The 20,114-nt window shown below is 34.0% G+C and overlaps 7 protein-coding genes across 8 annotated transcripts in view; 3 read left to right on the top strand and 4 right to left on the bottom strand.

Annotated features, from left to right (window-relative positions):
• Positions 1-226: 226 nt before the first annotated feature.
• On the bottom strand, positions 227-4,493 carry LOC105203634 (E3 ubiquitin-protein ligase PPP1R11). Its single transcript, XM_039456708.1, has 5 exons — positions 4,259-4,493; positions 1,567-1,675; positions 1,326-1,481; positions 1,109-1,239; positions 227-1,024 (listed from the first exon to the last, which is right to left on the bottom strand). Exons 1-4 carry the CDS (start codon positions 4,343-4,345, stop codon positions 1,214-1,216), a joined length of 378 nt encoding a protein of 125 aa, XP_039312642.1. The 5' UTR covers positions 4,346-4,493; the 3' UTR covers positions 227-1,024; positions 1,109-1,213.
• LOC105203633 (succinate--hydroxymethylglutarate CoA-transferase) lies at positions 2,145-4,252 on the bottom strand. Its single transcript, XM_011172481.3, has 2 exons — positions 2,465-4,252; positions 2,145-2,385 (listed from the first exon to the last, which is right to left on the bottom strand). Exons 1-2 carry the CDS (start codon positions 3,539-3,541, stop codon positions 2,155-2,157), a joined length of 1,308 nt encoding a protein of 435 aa, XP_011170783.1. The 5' UTR covers positions 3,542-4,252; the 3' UTR covers positions 2,145-2,154.
• A 749-nt stretch (positions 4,494-5,242) lies between the features above and the next one.
• Positions 5,243-6,347, bottom strand: LOC105203632 (40S ribosomal protein S29). The gene is made up of 3 exons (XM_026134171.2): positions 6,191-6,347; positions 5,496-5,595; positions 5,243-5,415 (listed from the first exon to the last, which is right to left on the bottom strand). Exons 1-3 carry the CDS (start codon positions 6,250-6,252, stop codon positions 5,407-5,409), a joined length of 171 nt encoding a protein of 56 aa, XP_025989956.1. The 5' UTR covers positions 6,253-6,347; the 3' UTR covers positions 5,243-5,406.
• Positions 6,348-6,629: 282 nt separating this feature from the next.
• LOC105203630 (probable tubulin polyglutamylase ttll-15) lies at positions 6,630-10,045 on the top strand. Its single transcript, XM_026134172.2, has 5 exons — positions 6,630-6,731; positions 7,762-7,964; positions 8,223-9,406; positions 9,537-9,744; positions 9,804-10,045. Exons 2-5 carry the CDS (start codon positions 7,923-7,925, stop codon positions 9,900-9,902), a joined length of 1,533 nt encoding a protein of 510 aa, XP_025989957.1. The 5' UTR covers positions 6,630-6,731; positions 7,762-7,922; the 3' UTR covers positions 9,903-10,045.
• Positions 10,046-10,151: 106 nt separating this feature from the next.
• Positions 10,152-13,057, bottom strand: LOC105203627 (tRNA-specific adenosine deaminase 2). Of its 2 annotated transcripts, none has more exons than XM_011172475.3 (3): positions 12,827-13,046; positions 11,514-11,663; positions 10,152-11,118 (listed from the first exon to the last, which is right to left on the bottom strand). In XM_011172475.3, the coding sequence occupies exon 3, from the start codon at positions 10,783-10,785 to the stop codon at positions 10,258-10,260; it is 528 nt and encodes a 175-aa protein (XP_011170777.1). In that variant the 5' UTR covers positions 10,786-11,118; positions 11,514-11,663; positions 12,827-13,046; the 3' UTR covers positions 10,152-10,257. The 2 variants fall into 2 exon arrangements, with proteins under 2 accessions (XP_011170777.1, XP_011170776.1); XM_011172474.3 differs by having other exon boundaries at positions 10,643-11,118; positions 11,723-13,057.
• Positions 13,058-13,090: 33 nt separating this feature from the next.
• Positions 13,091-15,833, top strand: LOC105203628 (U4/U6.U5 tri-snRNP-associated protein 2). The gene is made up of 9 exons (XM_011172476.3): positions 13,091-13,448; positions 13,760-14,038; positions 14,127-14,302; positions 14,380-14,605; positions 14,676-14,962; positions 15,036-15,164; positions 15,262-15,323; positions 15,400-15,622; positions 15,707-15,833. Exons 1-9 carry the CDS (start codon positions 13,367-13,369, stop codon positions 15,770-15,772), a joined length of 1,530 nt encoding a protein of 509 aa, XP_011170778.1. The 5' UTR covers positions 13,091-13,366; the 3' UTR covers positions 15,773-15,833.
• A 601-nt stretch (positions 15,834-16,434) lies between these two features.
• Positions 16,435-20,114, top strand: part of LOC105203629 (rap guanine nucleotide exchange factor 2) — a 140,179-nt gene continuing 136,499 nt past the window's right edge. Inside the window, exon 1 of the mRNA XM_039456586.1 lies at positions 16,435-16,770. The gene's annotated coding sequence lies outside the window, so the exon portion shown is untranslated. The remainder of the gene's footprint in view (positions 16,771-20,114) is intronic.

Below are 20,114 nucleotides of genomic sequence, written 5' to 3'. Positions count from 1 at the left end.
TCGAGCTGTTTTTAAATTTTTAACTCACAAATCAATATTCGATAGTGATCTGCCTAATGATCAAAAATTGTCCTATCTACTTATTCCATGTTGTGTGTGTATGTATATATATATATATATATATATATATATATATATATATATATATATATTGATCATTTTTCAAGATATTTTTAAATCGTCAGTTTAAAATTTAAAGCCTATATATATGGAACAAGTTTTAAAGTTTTTTTTTTTTTTTTTTTTTTTAATTAAAAATTGAAACTCAATGAAAGTGTGCAATGAATATTAAGTTTCTTTTTGATTCACAATTCTTATCATGAATATGATCTAATATCAAATCTTTTTATTTCGTTCTGTTTTTATGTATATTTGAAATATTTACAAATTTCATTTACCTACTTATATTAGATAAAGGAAACAAGGAATAAATGTAAATGTGCACTATTTTGTATCTTTTATCTTTTTTTCGTCGTATATAACTAATTATCATTAGGACAATACATGTCCTAACTTGTAATACATTATTTCATTTTTTTTTGAGCTTGTATTATACAGCAATCGTATGAGATTAAATGTAATAAATCTCTCAAACAAAAAGAAATTTTGACATATTCCTAATATTCCTGCGTATTAGAAAGTGATTCTAAACTTGGTCTGGTAATAATAAACTGTATCAATACTATTATTCAATTATTAATACAAGTCACAAAGTAACAACATATATTTTCCTAACACATAAAATTTAAATTTAATTCTATATATTAAATACTAAATAGTAAATAACAAAAAATACTACATATAAAGTACAAATAGTACATATAAAGAAAATAATATTAATTCGAAGGTAAACGTATAAGGAATGATAAAGTTACTTTTCAAAGAATGTTGGATAATTTACTATTCTTATGACCTGTATAGCAATTAACAATTTGAACAACATTTTGTAATCTGCGCGATACTGTTAAAGCACTGTAATATAAATACATGTACTAGTGCAAAATCATGGTTAAAGTTTGTGTACCTAAAATGATAACGTAAGATGATATCCATGTATAAAATTTATTTTATTTTTCGATTATTGTGTATTATATATACTATTACTTACCTACGATCCATCATCTTTTTCTGTACGACACACTGACTTGAGAAATAGCATAAAGGAATTTGTTTTCCATTTAGGGAAAAATTGTCAATAAGCATAAAAATACACTTATGTTGAACCTGTTGCAATCGGTTCTGCAAAAAGAAAATATAATATGAGACAAGGATATATGTATTAATAAATACAAATTTGCATACTTAATTTACTATGAAAAGTTTACCAGGGTGCGATGACATTCCTTCTCGCGCAGGGTCATCAGCTTTAGGTAAAGCTTTCTTATGAGCATCTTTATCTCCATGACAATGTTCACATTCATCGTCGCTATCTTCAGAACTACTTTCACCAAAAGTTTTTGGTTTCTCATAAATACAACAACCTGTAAATGAAAAATCATATATTTAGACAATTGATTTGTTCTTTTAAATAATCTTGAAAAATTATTGCAAATAATAAATACCTACATTTTGATTTCTTTCTATTTAAATTTTCATTGTCTACAGTCGTTTGAGTCCACTGAACCTTTTTATTCGATTTTGGTTTTCGTAAACGTAATCGTACAGTAGGTACATCCTATTTAAAAAAACACAAAAATATTAATAACATAATGTTAATCATTAATCCCATTTTAATTTATAAGTAATCATTATAGAAGATATCTGTTACAATAAGCATAATAAAAATTTATTAAATGTGTAAAAAATAAAAAAATGCAAGTTTTAAAATACAACAAAATTTACAAGTTTTTATTTATTAGTTTATTATAAAATAATATATGTATATCTTAAAATATATCATAATACAATATATATAAATATATATAAATTGATAAAATACAAATTTTATAATATATGCAATACAATAAAATACATTTTATGTAATTGCATTTGAATATGATATATATATATATATATATTAATACAATAATCTTATAAATGCTTTCGTCATTGTTATTAAAACTACTTCTTAAAAACTTTGTTTTATTATAAAAATGAGATTTGTTATCTGACTAGTGTATTAAAAAAAAATATATATATAAAGGGATTCATTAATTATCGCACAATTTTCTGTGCTATTAAATTTTCTATTTTATCATCAGAATAATTCAATATATTTCTTAAAACTTCTGATGTATGCTGTCCCAATGTTGGTGGTGGTGACCTCACTACATTGGTAGCATAGCTATATGTTACAGGTGGCCCAACAAGTTTTACTTTGCCTGTAACTGGATGATCTACTTCTTGAACCAACTTTATATCTTTTACATGGGGATCATCAAATACCTGGAAGTTTACGTTAAGTTTCAAAATGAAATTTATTACATCATAAATATTGCATTGAGATCAGTTCAGATTAATTCACCTCTCTTATATTATTTATTGCACCGTAAGGAAACGAAGCTCCTTCCAATATTGCAGACCATTCCTGGTTTGTTTTCTCTTTAAATGTATCTCTAAGAATTTTAAGTAGCTCCGTTCGATTTGTAACTCTGGCTATGTTAGTCTTGAACTTGTCATCAGTGGCGAGTTCTGGCATTTGTAATCTTTTGACTAATTCCAGAAATTGTAGGTCGCTTCCTACTCCGATCGTCATGTATCCATCTTTCGTGGGAAAGGCTTCGTAAGGAACAATGCTCTCGTGCTCAGATCCCCATCTCGTCGCCTCCTTATTTCCATTTAAGTAATTTGAGGCAATGTTTATCAGGCATGCAATTTGAGTCGACAGGAGATTACATTGTATCCATTGGCCTTTATTGGTTTTCGACCTTTGCAGCAAAGCTGCCATGATCGCACCATGAGCGTACAGACCTGTTGCCATATCAGTCATCGCTACGCCGACCTTGCACGGCGGTCCGTCTTTGGGTCCGGTAATGTGTAAAAGTCCACCCAAGGAAGCGGCGATGACGTCGTAACCGGGTCTGCTTGCGTATGGTCCATGGGATCCGTAACCGGTCAACGAGCAATATATGAGACGCGGCGCCACCCTGGCCACATCTTCATATCCTAATCCAAAACTGTTCAGCTTGCCTGGTACATAATTCTCCACTAGAACGTCGCACGTCCGCGCCAACTCGTAAATGACATCCTTGCCCTTCTTCAAGTCGACGCAGACACTCTTCTTGTTTCGGTTCACGCTCATGAAGTAAGTCGAATCCTGTGTTCCTTGAAAGAACGGCGGGCCCCATTTGCGCGCCTCGTCGCCGCCATCGGGCCGTTCGATCTTCAAGATTTCCGCACCGAGATCGCCCAGGATCATGGTGCAGTAGGGACCGGCCACGATCCGCGTCAGGTCCAGAACTCGTATCCCGTTCAACGGCGAACGATCGTTCTCGATGGCTGTGCAAAATTTACGTCTGCAACTCCTCAGCCTGCGCGCACTCGAGAAAAATCTCTCGCTCGTCGCACGGTTTCGCACGCAGATCGCAAGTATTCCACGCATCGCGTTAAAATTCTTCAAAACGAGGCTGGAAACGGTTATGTGCCAAAAATGTTGTATTTAGTTAAAGCGTAAACTAACCAGAGATACTAGCCTCCCGATTAAATTTTATTTAGGAGACGAAACACTTGGCTAGTGATGTCCAAGTTTGTTCACTACAGAAAAAAACTTGAGCTCCAGAGCAGATCTTTATTTGTTGAAAACTTTATTAAATAATAGCCAAAGATTTTGAAATGTAGAATCACTAGCAAAAATACAAACGTAGATAAAAAACACAATTTAAACGTACGATAATAGGCGTTGGCACCTGCGTTTTTCGTTTTAAAACGTAAAAGATTGCAACGTAGATTGTAAAATAAAAGTTTAACAGGATATTATATCAGACGCTGTTTGTTAAAGGAACAATTTGACGGAGTGAAAAAGACGTTTTAAAGAATATCGAAAGTCTTTAAATCATAAGCGGCACATAACAGAACGCGTAACCTCGTCGCGACTATCAATATGACACGGCGTTTTTGCGATTGTTTGAAGATTTTGGCGACACGAGTCGCAATGTCAGGCTGTCAGACTGCGAAAATTGATAAGAATAACATCATATACACAACATGCACCACTCAACCCACGGTAAACCGTTCTTATCGCGTCGAGACGCCGAAAACGCTTCGTGACATGTCGTGACGTCTCAGAAGGGGGCCCCCATGACGATGCGATGATGCATACCTGCGATCCGGAGTCAGTGACGTCCGCCTCGGAGATTGTTTCAGTTTGCGTCTGCGAAGCCGTCTGCTCCGACATCGTTCTCTCCATGTGTCGTCGCGAATTACCTTCGAGCACCTCCGAACGCGAGGGATACGACAGACGACCAAGACGACAGACGCGCACGATCTCGCCGTAGTGAACGTAACCCCTACATGAACTGCCCAACTGCCCTCCCCATTGCCGCAGTGCTGCCAAATTGGCAGTGCCAACATTTTTTTTCTCTTTTTATGGCACATGAACTTCTTTTTTATGCTTTTTTTATTTAAATTTGTCATTAACAAGGCTTTTGCAAGATTAGGTTAATACTTTTTTAAAAACTGAATAAAGTTAATGGCTTATAAAATTTAGTTAAGTTACACATGAACAAAAACTCAGCTAAAAGTTATGTTGAGATTAAATTAGAAGTTAACTTTGAAAAGGATTAATATATTTATATTAAATTAGTAAATGTGTATTTCAAGAGTGGAAAATATAATGCAGCTCCAAAAAATTTTAATATTTACTAGATTTTAGATAATTTTATTCACAATTTTTGTATGTTATTTTTACTTATATTTATGTAAATTCACAAATTTATATTATATACATAAAGCAAATAAATCTCTATTCTAAATTCAAATGAGACGTTAAAATATAACGTGTAAAATAAGCTTTAGATAGAATATCCAAATTTGAAAATCGAAATCTAAAAAATGATAGAAACTCCAAATAAATGTTTCTTTTAAAAATTTCACATATATTACTACAAAAACCATGAACTCTTAAATCGATATCTTACTTATGCTCAATAGTAACAGTATCTTATGCTTTTTGATAGTGATTCCAATGTTTTGTAGATTAATAAAGTTTTAATTGTATTTTCATGTATCTCCAGTAAGATTAAAAACAAAACACTATTTGTTGGAGGAGGGGGGGGGGTGTAAAAAGAATTTATATAAAAGAAAATGATGGATTACACAGATATAAATATATTCATTTCAAGAATGTCACATAGTGAATGCCAGATGTTACAACTTCGATTCTTCAGATATCAATTTAATCTCAAGTTGTTGCTGTAGAAATCCATAGTGATTCATCGATGAATTACTTGAATTATTCCTAAGTTATATTTAATCCAGCTGTAAAACAAAGAAGACATATTTAACTGCATTAAATCTTTACATATATTTTGTAATCAGATACATGGATAGATTTTTACCTTCTTGAAACCAATATCAGCTGCATATTCTCTGAAGCACTGTCTACAAATGTTCAGGCCATATTTGCGAATAAGCCCATGTCTGTTTGCACAGGCACGACTGCAACAAAATTGATTTCATTCAGATTGCAAAATATAACAATATAACAATAGACCTGTTTTTTTATAGCTGAATTAGTGTACCCTTTTGTACTTAAAGTGAAATAGTGTTATGTTTGAAATTTAGTAAAAGCGAAAAAGAAAATTGTAATGTAATCTAGTGCAGTTGAATGCAGCAATAAAAAAATAATAAAACGTATTGGCAATTTAAAATTAACAGATCTATTCGTTATTATTTTAATTTCTGTATATAAAACACTTTGAAGAGAACAAGAAAAGAAACAATTTCAGATTAGCCATAGATGCCACCAAAAATGGACAATCCACTCACGTGTACTTTTGAGGTTAGAACGCTCGTGTTATATAAATGTTTACATAGACGGTAAAAATAATTAATGGTAATAAATGTATATTACAATTATTTCGAATTTTAATTATCTCATCAAACTTTTCGCTTTAAATTGAGTTTAGTAACTAATGTGCGGCAATGTTTGTGACGCCATGCGATAGTTCTATGTCGATCATTTTGTTTTACGTATTAAGTAGAAATAATTGCTAATAAGAGCTAACAAAAACGAGAAAAGCATTGTACTAACCAGGATCTAGATCCTTGACCGTATTTTCGTGGATGCGAGTACCAAATATTTTGGAAACCCATGTTTGCACGTGTAATTACGTTTCTCCTGCAACAAATGCACGGACGAACGAACAGGAAATGAACGAGAAATGGAAGAATCGATCTCTACCATAAGCTCGATCACGTGACTGCGTATCGTACAAAAGGCGCTTATTTAGAACGCAAATAACTTTTCTACTTCTTTTTTTACTTGCATTTACACTAATAATATACAAAATAGATTATAAATGTCATATAACATTTTATTGTTCATTATTTTACGTCAAGTAAAAAATTTATTAGATTGAACAGTTATATGGTATTTTATAAAATGTATTTAGTGTATTATTAGAGTAAGTGAACATGAAAGAAAAGTAGAAAATTGCATGCGTTCTAAATAAGTTTTTTGTTAAAAAATCCATCTGAAAAAGTATAGTTAAATCGATAATCGTATCTCTCGAAAGTCACACATAAGCCTAATGCAGACTGCACGCAGCAAGCGTCAAGCAGCATTTATTATCGTAAGTATGTATATATAAATAAATAAATATATATATATATATTTTTATTTATTTATTTATTTAAAAGATAATATAATTGAATAGTGGCAGGTATATATTTTCAAAGAGCTAATATTTCTAGAAAAGTTTTCAAGAAAGATTTAATTTGTAAATATTCTGAGAATATTTATGCACTCATTTTTAATAAAATTGATATAAAAGTTAAAGATCTATAAATTTATGTATGTATATATGTACATAATACATATGTAACATTAATTATATATATTAATACTTATTCAATTATGTATATATTATATATTTAATTATAAACGTGTTATACGTGTATATATATGTGCAAAATTAAAGCGTGAGTGATGATGAAATAAAAGAAAACTTCGTTGCAATGAGCAAAGCGAAAAATTTAATATGTATAAAATGTATAAATTATTTTTACGCATTTAAATTATTATTAGAATAATATATTGTTTTTTCTTTTTAAACGTGTTTAAATTTCATGATAAATATATAATTTAATTTTATAAGAGGAACGTGTGCATTTATTGCAATTTCTCGCGCATAAAATTCAATTATTATTATTAAAGAGAAACTTTATTGGATGTTGAAGAGAAATTCTCTTGCAAGAAAATTTTATAAATTTAAAGTTAAATGTAGATTTAAAATTTACAAATTCTAAAACAGAGCCCTACGTAAAAAGTAATTTTTTTATCATGATTTTCTCATTGATTTTTTTTTTCAAATTTAAGTCTTTTGAAATTTGTAAAAAATAGCACATTAATTTATTTTATTAATAAATTTCTTGGAAGTTCATTTTTTTTAATTAAAAACTAAAAACAGTATGCAATTATGTGAAAATTAAATAAATTTATATCAGTTTTTTTATTATAACGTGTAGTATTTTATAATTATTTTTATTATAAAATATAACGTTACCATTATATTATAACATAAAATGTGACCTTGTTTATTTCTAACAATGGTTTTTACGATAAACATTTTAATTTGTGTCATGTATTGTATTCGCTTAAAGAGAAACCGGTTTTCAATGGTTCTCCCACGTGGAAGGCGGTTGGTAAAGCGGGGATAAGTTACAACGGTACATACTTTCACATGATGTGCATTCGTTGTTCGAAAGCAAACTTGTTGCGGACTGAATGATTGAATTAATTCTAGTCCCGCTTAAATCAAAATATGTCAGACGAAAAGAAACTTGGAAAAGAGCAGGACAAAAAGGTACGAAGTGCAAAGATTATTTAGAAACTATTTTTATTACTATATAATGGCGAACTGATATATATAGGTCAATGCTGTAGAATAGTAACTAACGATTAAAATCCATTCTTTTTTTAATTCTAAGATAGACATTTATTATTGACTAGATTATTATTAGCATGAAGTACCAAATTCCATTTTGCTCTTATTTTATTTTTGACTAGTTTAAGAAAGTTTGACTAGTTTAAGAAAGTTCTAATCGATACAACGCTATTACAGAAAACACAATGTGCCATGAAAAGACGAATAATGAATCTGAAGGTGAAGACGATACTGAAGATTATTTTATCTTCTATAATGGGGCCTTTGATTCTCTATGGCATACTTTTCGTATACATGCGTTATCAAACGCATTTGAGGCATCTGTTTGATAGATCGGTGATAATAAATGAAGCTCGACCAAAGTACTGGGTCTATACCAAGGGCAATGACACCGGCTACCTGAAACACGTACATGCAGTGCTCCAAAGACTCGGCTTCCAAGAAGGCAATAATCAATCTGACTGGGATCTGTTGTGGGCCCATGATTATCCATTTCGTGTACTGTCCCCGAGCTTAAGGAAATTGCAGCAACATCAGCGAGTCAATCATTTCCCCGGCTGTGGCTACATCACGAATAAGGTGGATCTGTCGACATCGCGCAACGGCCGGTACATTCCGGCGGCATTCAAGATGCCCGAGGACCAGCAAGCCTTCCTCGATTACGCCAGATCAAATCCGGCAAAGCGGTTTGTGCAGAAGTCAAACGATCACCGAGGCATCCGTATTCGCGGCAGCGACGACGCAAATTTTACCGCTGATACGTTCGTCCAAGAGTTCATCGAGCGGCCATTCCTCGTAGACGGATATAAATTCGATATTGGCGTATACACCGTTATAACGTCCGTGGATCCATTGCGGGTGTACGTTTATAAAGGCGACGTGTTGTTCCGCTTCTGTCCAATCGAATATTATCCATTCGACCCAGAGATTCTGGATAAATATGTGGTTGGCGATGATTATCTGCCGATTTGGAACGTGCCGTCCTTGAAGAAATATTATACTGAACTCGGGCACTCGATGAAGGATTCATTCGATGCATACGTTAGAGAGCAAGGAAAAAATCCGGAGGAAATGTGGGACAAGGCATATGATGCTATTCGGGAAGTCGCTTTGATGAAGGAGGCACAGATCAGAGAAGTCTCCAAACGTTTTGGTAATGGCAGACATTTCTTCGAGCTTGTAAGATTCGATCTGGCCCTCGACGAGGATCTGAATGTCTACATGATGGAAGCAAACATGTCGCCAAATCTGTCCTCCGCGCATTATCCTCCAAATCAGTTACTCTACGAGCAGGTGATATTCAATACATTAGCGTTAGTTGGTATTGCCAAGAGGATCAGAAGAGAATCCTTGAGAATAAGGTATAGCATAAAAGGATATCAAGATTCCTAAAAATACAGATATTTTTAGAAATGTAACTATCCACCTAAAAAAATACAGTAAATTATTTATATAAAAGCTAATTAATTTATTGGTGTATCAACATTATAGAAATAAAAAGGAGGAAGAAATGGAAGTAGCAAACAAGAATATCGTAGTGCTGCCGGAGCTTTGCAAGAAATGCGATAACGATTGCTTTCGCATAGAGTGCCAACTGTGTCGACCATGCTTCACATTGGAAACGAAACTTATTTTGTCGCAGAGTTATCTTGAGCATCAGAATCAGATGGATTTTCAAAGAATTTTCCCACCGCCGATAGTAAGTCATATTTTTTCTTATAATTAAGTCACAATTTTAATCGAATGTATCTTTTATAGACGAGAGACATGACGCTGAAGAATTACACACTGAGAAATCAATTACTTATTAGATGGTATCAAGGAAAATGCAAACTGGATAAGACATGGTGCAGATGATTACGGTAAAATTAGAAATTTATCCTAAGTCTTATATAATATTTATTTCAACTGTAAACTGTATATGTAAAACTGTATATATAATGTATAAACAAGTAGAAATATGAAAATCATTTAATAAGTAAATGTAAAGTAAAAACGCGTAAATGTTAAATTTTATATAGCATTGATATACTATTCTATTTGTACATTGTACATTTAGGAGAGACTATAAAAAGAGTTATTGCAATAAAATATGCTAGAGCAGTGTATTTTATAATTACTAAAAACATTTTATTTTGGTGTAATTTATCAAATGAATATGTACAAAAAAATGTCCCATATAAATAAGGAATATAAAAAACTGTAGGAAAGATTATTTGGTCTCTGTTGACGAAGTTTCTTTAGTATTACGACCCTTTTTGACTTTTGATTCAGGTGCGTTCGGATTGACACCTTTATAAAAATCTTGGAGCAATCTCATAGCTTCCTCTCCTTTAACATTTCCTTGTATCACTATTTTCGGATCGTAAAACTTTTGTACTTCGAGAACGCTGCCACAACCACCGAATCGATCGTTCGCACAACCGTATACAATACTATGTACTTGTAGTTGTAGCAATGCCGACATACACATTATGCACGGCTCTACCGTGACAATTACATCTAGATTACGAAACACCGTTTCATAGTCTACGCGTTTCTCCTTACAGAACTTTAAAACCTGATCGATGCAATTTATCTCAGCGTGGCGAGTTGCGTTACAAGTTTCATTCACTGTATTATTGCCCGTCGCAATAACCTCATTATTATATATAAATAAACAACCAACCGGGACTTCACCGGCTCTCAAAGATTCCTCGGCTTTTTGTAACGCAACGTTCATCCATGCCAAAGTATCCATAATAAGTACTATTTAATATTGTACACTATGTACTAGCGGGTTTGAGGTAGTCTTAAAACTTAATACTGAGGGTAGTTTTCTATAAAATTATTAACTCTTTCGTCAGTTGTTCTTTATAAAAAATGTAAATGTCATCTTAAAAAAAATAAAAAAAAAATTTGAAATTTATATCTTTAAAAACAATTATATCCTGTGCAAAAAAAAAGTTTAGACTGTAGTATTTTCTTTATCAAAGTACTTGAGTAAGTCCAATTCAATGAGCTGCTGCTTAGCTGTTTCATTCCAATTTTGATTATTTGTAACTCTTGGACTGGGATGTCGCATAACCATCACCTGAGAGAGCCATTACACAAAGTAGTATATGTAACAATAAAAATCCAAGTTTGTCAATGTAAAACAAATAACAAATAAGTAATTCAAAAAAAGCAATAACAAGCAAATTCATGAGGACAGTAGCATTTGTTTCTAAAAAAAGGATTTAACATATTGAAGTACATGTTTTTATCTTACTTGATCTTTAGTAATAATTTTAATTCTAATAACATAATCGTGGTATAATAAATTATTAAATTCTTTTCCATAATATATTACTGTATAATTCTTTACTTATAAGAAATAATTGCTGTCATTCTTGTTAATTTGCTTGTAATGACCTTTCTTGAATTATTAGTTGCTTTTAGAATGTATAAATTGTGTATTAGTATTAAAACATGATGTGCATATATTACCTGTACTGAAAGACCTCCTGTCTGAACTGCAATTTGAGCTCTTTTTTCAGCGTATCTACCAATGCCAACAACAATCTCTGCTTTCAGGAGTTGTATTATTTCAATCAGGGATTTGTCGCATGCCTCATGTAAGATCCTCTGTCCTTCGCCCTGAAAAGTACAGATAGTTCAGCATAAGAAAAAAAGGAATAAAACAAATTAAGTATTGCCTTTATTTCTGCTGGGGTGATATTCCGAGCTTTGGCGTCCATGAATGCAAATGGGCAATAATTGTGCATGTATGCATTTTGGAAAAAGTTCTCAGGAGTTCCACATAGATCTCGGAAAAGGCTCCACAATCTCTGTCCACTGACCTCGCTACGGGTACATTGAAATCCTACTACTTTTCGATCTGGATGCTCTTTCAAAGGTTTACCAACAGGGCCAGAAATTTTGAGCCAATCACGCACCATATTAATTTCTCCAAATGGTACCCCAGTTTGTGACATACCCCATGGTCCAGGATTCATACCGACAAACAGGATCTTTTTTACGCCAGTACAATACTTGTGCACATACATGGCATGTGTTTCGGACGCATATTCAAGGGGATTATAAATATACTCTATAGATGATGGGAAAGTAACATCCAGCAATTTGGTATAAAGTTCTTGTTCAATTGATAGCAATTTGTCAGAGATAGGTGCAGATGTTGCAAAAGTATGTTTAACTCGTTTTGCTTTTGTATCAGAAACAACAGATGCAGGCTCGACAGATGCACATTCCTTTGTGTCTCCATCCGTGTTTTCCTTAATTCCCAAAGTCGTTTGTATTTGTGTCATATAATCTACAGTACTTGAATTCGATCGTTTGAGCTTTTTTTCGCTTGGTATATCGTCGCTTTTCGCTCTGGCTCTCTTTGCACGTGGCATGATTACTTTTGGAGAGTTTGATGTGAACTCAAGAGAGATTTACTTGAATATTGTTTCAATAATATTCAAGTTACATGCACAACTTACAAATGACTATATTAAGACTTAAAGATGCACATATATCAATAAAAAAATCAATCTGTTCGAGATACGATGATGATAGTAACTGCACAACTTTTTGCCTTTTATCAGATTAACCGATAAACATCACTACACTACTACAAGCGTAAAGCCTGGTAAAGCTGGAAGAGAACCTTGCTTCTTGCTTGTGTGCAAAAATGCAGTCCTAATGTCTCTTTCTCTCTCTCTCTCTCTTTCGTTGCGTTTAAAATTCGCGAAATGCATCCGAATGTTTCCGAAAATATTCCGTTGCGCAGGTATACAAAAGAAGTCTCTACTCACCCCGTGTTATCCTCTCAGTCGTACGCATACGAATAAACACAGGTGCAGTTACACTTTCTATATTGTTCTACATTTCCACTGCATTCATTTGACGCTCACAGTGCTTCAATCAGCATTTCCTATTCGTCAAATATTAATGTAAAAATGATGCTTGCAAGCACCATAAGCGTCAAATCGAATACAGCCTTCGTTTTTCCCTGTCTTGCGGAATGTTTGAGTGTAGAAGGCGTAAAAAACGAAACCACGTGCATCTAACTAACCTAACATGCACAACTCTGATCGTCTGATCCCGCGTATTGGAAATTGGAATAGTGCACATCCCGTGCTTGCGTAAAGAATTGTTTAAAAGGATGAAAAATGCAAAACTCAAGAATTGAGAGACGTCATATTGTTGTTCTTTAAATTGACTGATTTTTCCATGAATTAATCTTATACGATTGCATAAATTTATTTAAATAGGTTTTAAAAAATTACGTGTGTGTACGTGTGAATCCGTGAATCGTCGTCGTGTGTATGTAATGTGTAGTTTACATCTCAGAAATGGCGGCGTCTGATAGACGAGGCAACCCATTGAAACGCAAATTTATTGATACCGGGAGCGACTCGGATAATGAAACAGAAAGTGAGTACATGCAATTTTGTATGATGTAATATTATTGGCGATTTAAATCAATATATTCTAGATATTTCAGCTTTAACGAAACGCAGGAAAGCGTTGTTTATACGCAATTTTGAGGTTAAGTGACATTTGACGTGATTTTCGTTGCCTTCAGAAGAATTTCTATAATAGTACATTTAATATTTACAGGCGTTGGAACTGTAATTGAAATGTGAGAAAGTAAAATCGATGGCCTTTTATATTCATTCTTTTTACATGATTTAAAGTATAACCTAAAAATATCATCTCAGATATATATTTTTTTTCTATTGCAGAGGATGGAAAGCATGTAAAAACGAGAGCAGAGGCACCACGATTGTGTCCATACCTGGACACGATTAATCGACAATTTTTGGATTTTGATTTTGAAAAATTGTGCTCCGTATCACTGTCTAGGATCAATGTATACGCTTGTTTGGTTTGCGGCAAATATTTCCAAGGAAGGGGAACTAATACTCTTGCTTACACACACAGCGTGGCAGAAAGTCATCATGTTTTTCTTAATTTACACACCCTCAAATTTTATTGTTTACCAGATAATTACGAGATAGTAGGTATGTAAACTTATATTATGGTTTTGTACCTTGTTGTTTAGTAATTAAAATTTTATATATTTATACATAAATTATTTTATATATTCAGATTCGTCATTGGATGATATTAAATATGTGTTAAATCCAACTTTTGACAAAATGCAAATAGCTTTACTAGACAAGAGCGATAAACAGTCCAGGGCAATTGATGGCTCTATGTATTCACCAGGAATAGTGGGAATGAACAACATAAAAGCAAATGATTACTGCAATGTCATTTTACAAGTAATTTTTAATTTAATAAATTCAATGTGTTATTAATATCAATGTTTAATGTACATTATGATTTTCTTGTTTTACAGGCGCTTTCACATGTTACACCTTTGAGAGACTTCTTCTTAAGAGAATCAAACTATTCTCATGTAAGGAGACCACCTGGTGATTCATCGTATCTCTTGGTACAAAGATTTGGAGAACTTATGCGTAAATTATGGAATCCACGTAATTTTAAAGCGCATGTAAGTCCCCATGAAATGCTGCAAGCGGTAGTTTTGTGGAGCAAGAAAAGATTTCAATTTACGGAACAAGGTGTGTAAAAATTTCATTAACTTCTATTTTTCGATATCATTAAAGTTCTTACCAATAAGTCACTGTTTAGGTGATCCAGTGGATTTTTTATCATGGTTCTTAAACGCTCTCCACCTGGCATTAAATGGCACAAAGAAGCGTGATTCTAGTATAATTTATAAAACATTCTTGGGTCACATGCGGATATATACGCGGAAAATACCGCCGTTGGAGCTAGAGGAAAGCCAAAGAAGCGAATTGTTGAATACAGTGGAGTACGGCGAAACTGTGACGGAAAGTCCATTTTTATATCTCACTTGTGATCTTCCGCCACCTCCATTATTTAAAGACCAATTTACGGAGAATATTATTCCACAGGTTGATATTGTATTTACGAATTTTGTAAATGGAATGTAGAGACAAGATTAAAAATCATCTTTTATCTATCCAGGTAAATTTGTACACGCTTCTGAACAAATTTAATGCCGTAACTGAGAAAGAATATAAAACTTATAAGGAAAATTTCATGAAAAGATTCGAGATTACCGAACTACCACCATATCTCATACTTTACATAAAAGTAAGTTGTAAGCCGATATTATATTTGTTATACAACAAAATAATTTTATATATGCTAATATATTTTACATTATCTAATTATATTTCATTGATTTTAGAGATTCACAAGAAATACATTTTTCGTCGAAAAAAATCCAACAATTGTGAATTTCCCCGTTAAGTGAGTACATATGATAATTTTTTTCATATATTACCATACATAAAAAAATTTGTCAACTTCAATTATAAATTTGCAGAAATGTCGATTTTGGAGATATCTTAACACCGGAAGTAAAAGCCAAACATCCATATACGACTTATGATTTAGTAGCCAATATAGTACACGATGGTGAACCCGGTCAAGGAACTTACAGAGTCCACATTTTGCACAGAGCCACTGGTCAATGGTACGAATTGCAAGATTTGCATGTTACGCAAATTTTGCCCCAAATGATCACTCTCACTGAAGCATATATACAGGTAAATATTTGCAAGAGGATGAATACTTGTTATTTTTCTGTAATTTATATTTAGATTTAAAATATTTATGTTTTCTTTTTACAGATTTATGAATTAAAGAAGGACACTCACATGGAAAATGGAGACAATAAAAATAAGAAAACTATGTGATACACTTGAATTAAAAGCACAAAAACACAAAAATAAAAATTTACATTTTATCTATATGCAATTCAATTTTTTATATTTCTATAATAAGCTAGTGATATTTTTCATATTTTTATTTTTCTCAGTTGTCTCCATTAGTTATCGTCAATATACTCCGTTAAAAGTTATTCTCTCAGGTTTTTTTTAATCTGAATTATTTATTAATAAATATTCTCTCGTTTAAATTTATTAAAAATTATTGTTATAAGAAAATATATAATATTAAATTATTATCATTTTTTTATGTTCAATTTTTCCATATTAAAAAATCATGTGTTTTTATATTGTTATAATAACATTGTTATAATAACATTGTTATAATAAAGAGGACGAGCTATACGATAGAAAACATTAAATCAAAACATATCATTTTTTACATTGTGAAAACGTCTCGGAATAAAATATTCATAAAACGTTGCATTTTTCCTTCTGTAAAATTCAAATGGAGCACGTTCGTTTAATACGTGCTTTGAATTCGGCGCTCTTCACCGAGAAGCACGAGAGACGCCGAACGGCGACGAGCGCAGTAGGTGGGCGACGGAAAGCGGCGGAGCCGCACGAAGACGCACGAGTCGGAGCGAGTCCCGTCGAACTTGTCGAAGCCGAGTCGGAGCGAGTCTGCCGGAGTTCGTGACGGAGCGGAGCCGCGACTGGCCACGGAAGGCGATCGTGAGCGAACGTGTCGCGCGCGTCGACGCGTTCCCCGCGCTTTTCGTCCGGCGAGAGACGTGCCTCTCTTATTTTCTCTCTTTTCGTCGCCTCGTTCGTCGCATCGTGCAGGATCGCAGGCGATGCGGTTCGCGCGTGCCGTTACGAGCGGGATGTGTGTGCGGCGCGCGCGTTGCGGGCGAGTGTTCCGCGAGTGTTGATCCTCCGTTGCGTGAATCTTTCGTTGCATCCATCACGTGGATTATCGCCGGCGCCCGGCGGGACGGCGGGGGACCTGCACGCTGGACCGTACGGTGAGTATAGTCTCGTACATTCTATTCTTGTGACAAAAAGCGAGGAGAATTAACGATGGCATTTCGAACGGGCGCCTCGCGCTCTATCCGCTATTCGTCTTTCGCGATGGCGCCGTCGACGGCTCGACGGTCGCGCTTGCTCCGCGAAACACGCAGAAGCGAGCGGCGACGTTTGAAACTCGCTGCCCGCGGCAACGACGGTCAACCGGGCCCCACACGGTGTGTGTGTGTGTTGTGCCGCGTCCTTCGCACTCGACCTTCCCGCTGCTTATTCGGCAGCCTCGTTCGTGCTTTCCCTCTTGCTCCTCCTTTCCTTTTCCGGGAAACCTGCCGGCTCTGGCATTTTCGTGTTTCGTTCGTCGTCGCCCGGTCGTAACTCGTGGTGACGAACGACGACGTACGTTCGCCGATGCGTACGCGGCCGAGGATACATTCACCTAACCTACCTACCCGTTTGTCCCCTTTCCCCTTTCCCTCCAACCCTTGGGCTCTCCGTCGTCTCTCGCGCGACGTCGAATACCTGTTTCGCGCGACGCTCGAAAAAACTGTTCGATCGCGTGGCTGCCGTCGTGCGGAGGAGCAAGATGGAACGCGCGCGCGATTGCGGGAGATGGCAGGGGGGTGAGCGGGGGTGAGGGGGAGGCGGTCCGTTGACTCGCAGGATTCCGCGTTCCGCGAGTTTCGGATTCCTAGCGTCCCGCGGCCGCCGTGCATCACGTAAACTCGTTCCTGTGCGTGGATGACGAGTAAATGATTCGCGACCGTGTATCTCGCGCTTATCTAAGATCCCGCTGCCGCGGCAGCACGCGGCCCTGATCCTCTCGCTCGCGCGTGCATCTCGGCACCTGTCGCTCGTCGTCGAGAAGGAGGCGCGCGATTCCTCTGTTTGGACGAGACGTTTTGTTGCTCGACGATCGTTGCTCGGTGTCGCTTCGACTGGAATTCGTAACGCCGCGGAATTTGTACGCTCGGAACGAGAAGGTAAAGTTTTGCGTCCTTGCGCGAAATAATTACCAGCTGTCATGACAATCTTCACCTTCGTCGTACTACGTTGATTGACGCGAAATTAGCATTTACCGTATACGAGATACGCTGTTACGAAAAAATCTGCAAAATACACTGTATACTTTGCATATAGATATCGCTAGCACTCACGACATGTGGTTTGAATAGTGGTTAATGCAATAATTCCACGGCTGTTGTTACAATCTAGAATTGTCGGAAAAATGTTGGATATCTGCAGTGTCAAACGGATATTTGAATAAGTAGTAGTGACATGGACTAAAGTACAATGCAATTAGGTAACATTAGAAGGTTGCATTCAAGAATACTGTATCGACTAACCTTGTACGGGATACCTTGAGAAAATGGTTTCGTAAGATTTTTAAGTAGGTTCTCCTGACTTAATATGTAGATTTTTTTATCTAGATCTTTTTGATGTTTGAATTTATGGTAAAAGTGCTTTTGGTCTTATTTATATGTAAATGAATAGTGTCATTTAATCCGGCGTCATTGTGGCGCTAAAATGTTACGAAGCTAAAATGTTAGAAAGCTAATTGGCTTATTGAAATAAAAACTAAATAGCTTTTATGTAATAATACACAATAAAAAATAAAATGTCTCAGAAAGTCCACTCTAAATTTTAAGTTAAAATCACTCAAAAGTTAAGTTAAAATAACTCTTATTTTAAGTTCTTATTAAGTTCAAATAAGAGTTATTTTAACTTAACTTTTTAGTTATTTTAACTTAAAATTTAGAGTGGATTTTCTGGGACATACAAAAGTGTTAAATTAGCATTTTATTTTTTACAGTGTAGTCTCTTAACATGGCTAAAATCTAGGAAAATAACTACTAAGTATAAGAGAAACCTTTATTTATTATACACTGAGAAAAGTTTTCTATGTGCAAGTAAATATATTTTAACAAATTATTTTCTTGATTTTAATAAATATTAGTATAAAAAATTTTAAACGAATAAATATAAATATTTATTTGATAAACAATTGTATTTTTAAAATTAAGAAATATTTTTTAAATCAAGAAAAGAATATTAAAATAAATATATATTTACTTGAACATAAAATGTTTTTTTCAGTGTAACATAAAGCCTTGAAAAATCAACAACAAAATTGCAGAACGTCTCGGGTTATTATGACCCAGCCTCAATAACGATTAATAATAAATGAGAACATACACACGCGGAAAGAACAATTTTCTTGAAGTATCTAAAAATTTAACTGAATATAGATCTGAAGATAATTTTGTTGGACCATCAAAGTAATTGAAGAACATTCAAGCATGATGAGCAATGCTACAAAAAATTGTGACGTTGTAGCAACCAGTTTGAACGTCCTACACCAATTATTTTGATGGTCCAACAAAATTATTTTCAGATCTGCATCCAGCGAAATTTTTAGCAAAATTGTTCTTGCATTAATAATTAATTGATGCTCTTAAAATACATGATATAATTTATTATGTACGTGTACTAGAAATCAGTGTCGAATCAAACCAATTTTCTATTTAATTGTCTATTTCTTTTGCGTTGAATTTAATCTTTGAATTACAATTTCAGTGGTTGAATATTATGTGAATAAATCTTGAATCAATTATAGAATGTAAAATCTTTTAAAAACCAGTTACGCTTCTCGAGTAGCTGAACTTCTCGATAGTTCGTCTGAATAATATCTTGGCACGTTTCTGAAGGTCACTTTTTACGTGGGTGTATACGGCAATATTGTCTAATCACTTAAACCTATACGTGAAGATTCGTCATCATGTGGCATTCGCGGAAATTACAGACATTTTGACGATGGTAACATTAATCATCTCGGTATCTCAATAGAAATCCTTAATGGAACGATATTGCACTGTTTAACTCCATTAAACAAAACAATCTTTTATTTGTAAAAAATAATTTTCAAAGCTATTTGAACACGTTCGTCTAGAATTATTATTTAATTAGAGATATTGCGGTATTTTTTACTAATTGCAAGTTTCAATCTTCTAAAACTTTATTCAATATAAATTTCTCTCTTGCTTAAAATTTATTGCGATTTAAACAAAAAATTGAACTTTTCTTAGTACTTAAAAGGAAATAAACGTTTTCAGTGATGTATGAACCTCTCGGAAGCCAAACTGGTCTCAAGCCAACTTCACTTTTTGTAAATGTCTTAATTTTAGTATCAAAGTGCATGAATGGTTTTATAACTCAATTTATAATTTACAAGAAATTACATAAATCAAGTGTTTCTCTCCGATTTTAATAAGTTTTGAATATGTTAAAATATAAACAAAAATAAGAAACACATATGTTTTTAAAAGTACTTTCTCGCACGTGAAAG

This window comes from Solenopsis invicta, chromosome 1, assembly GCF_016802725.1.
Source record: "Solenopsis invicta isolate M01_SB chromosome 1, UNIL_Sinv_3.0, whole genome shotgun sequence".
In the NCBI taxonomy this organism is placed as follows: Eukaryota; Metazoa; Arthropoda; class Insecta; order Hymenoptera; family Formicidae; genus Solenopsis; species Solenopsis invicta.
The sequence above is the reverse complement of the archived record's forward strand: the minus strand, read 5'-3'. Positions and strand labels throughout refer to the sequence as shown.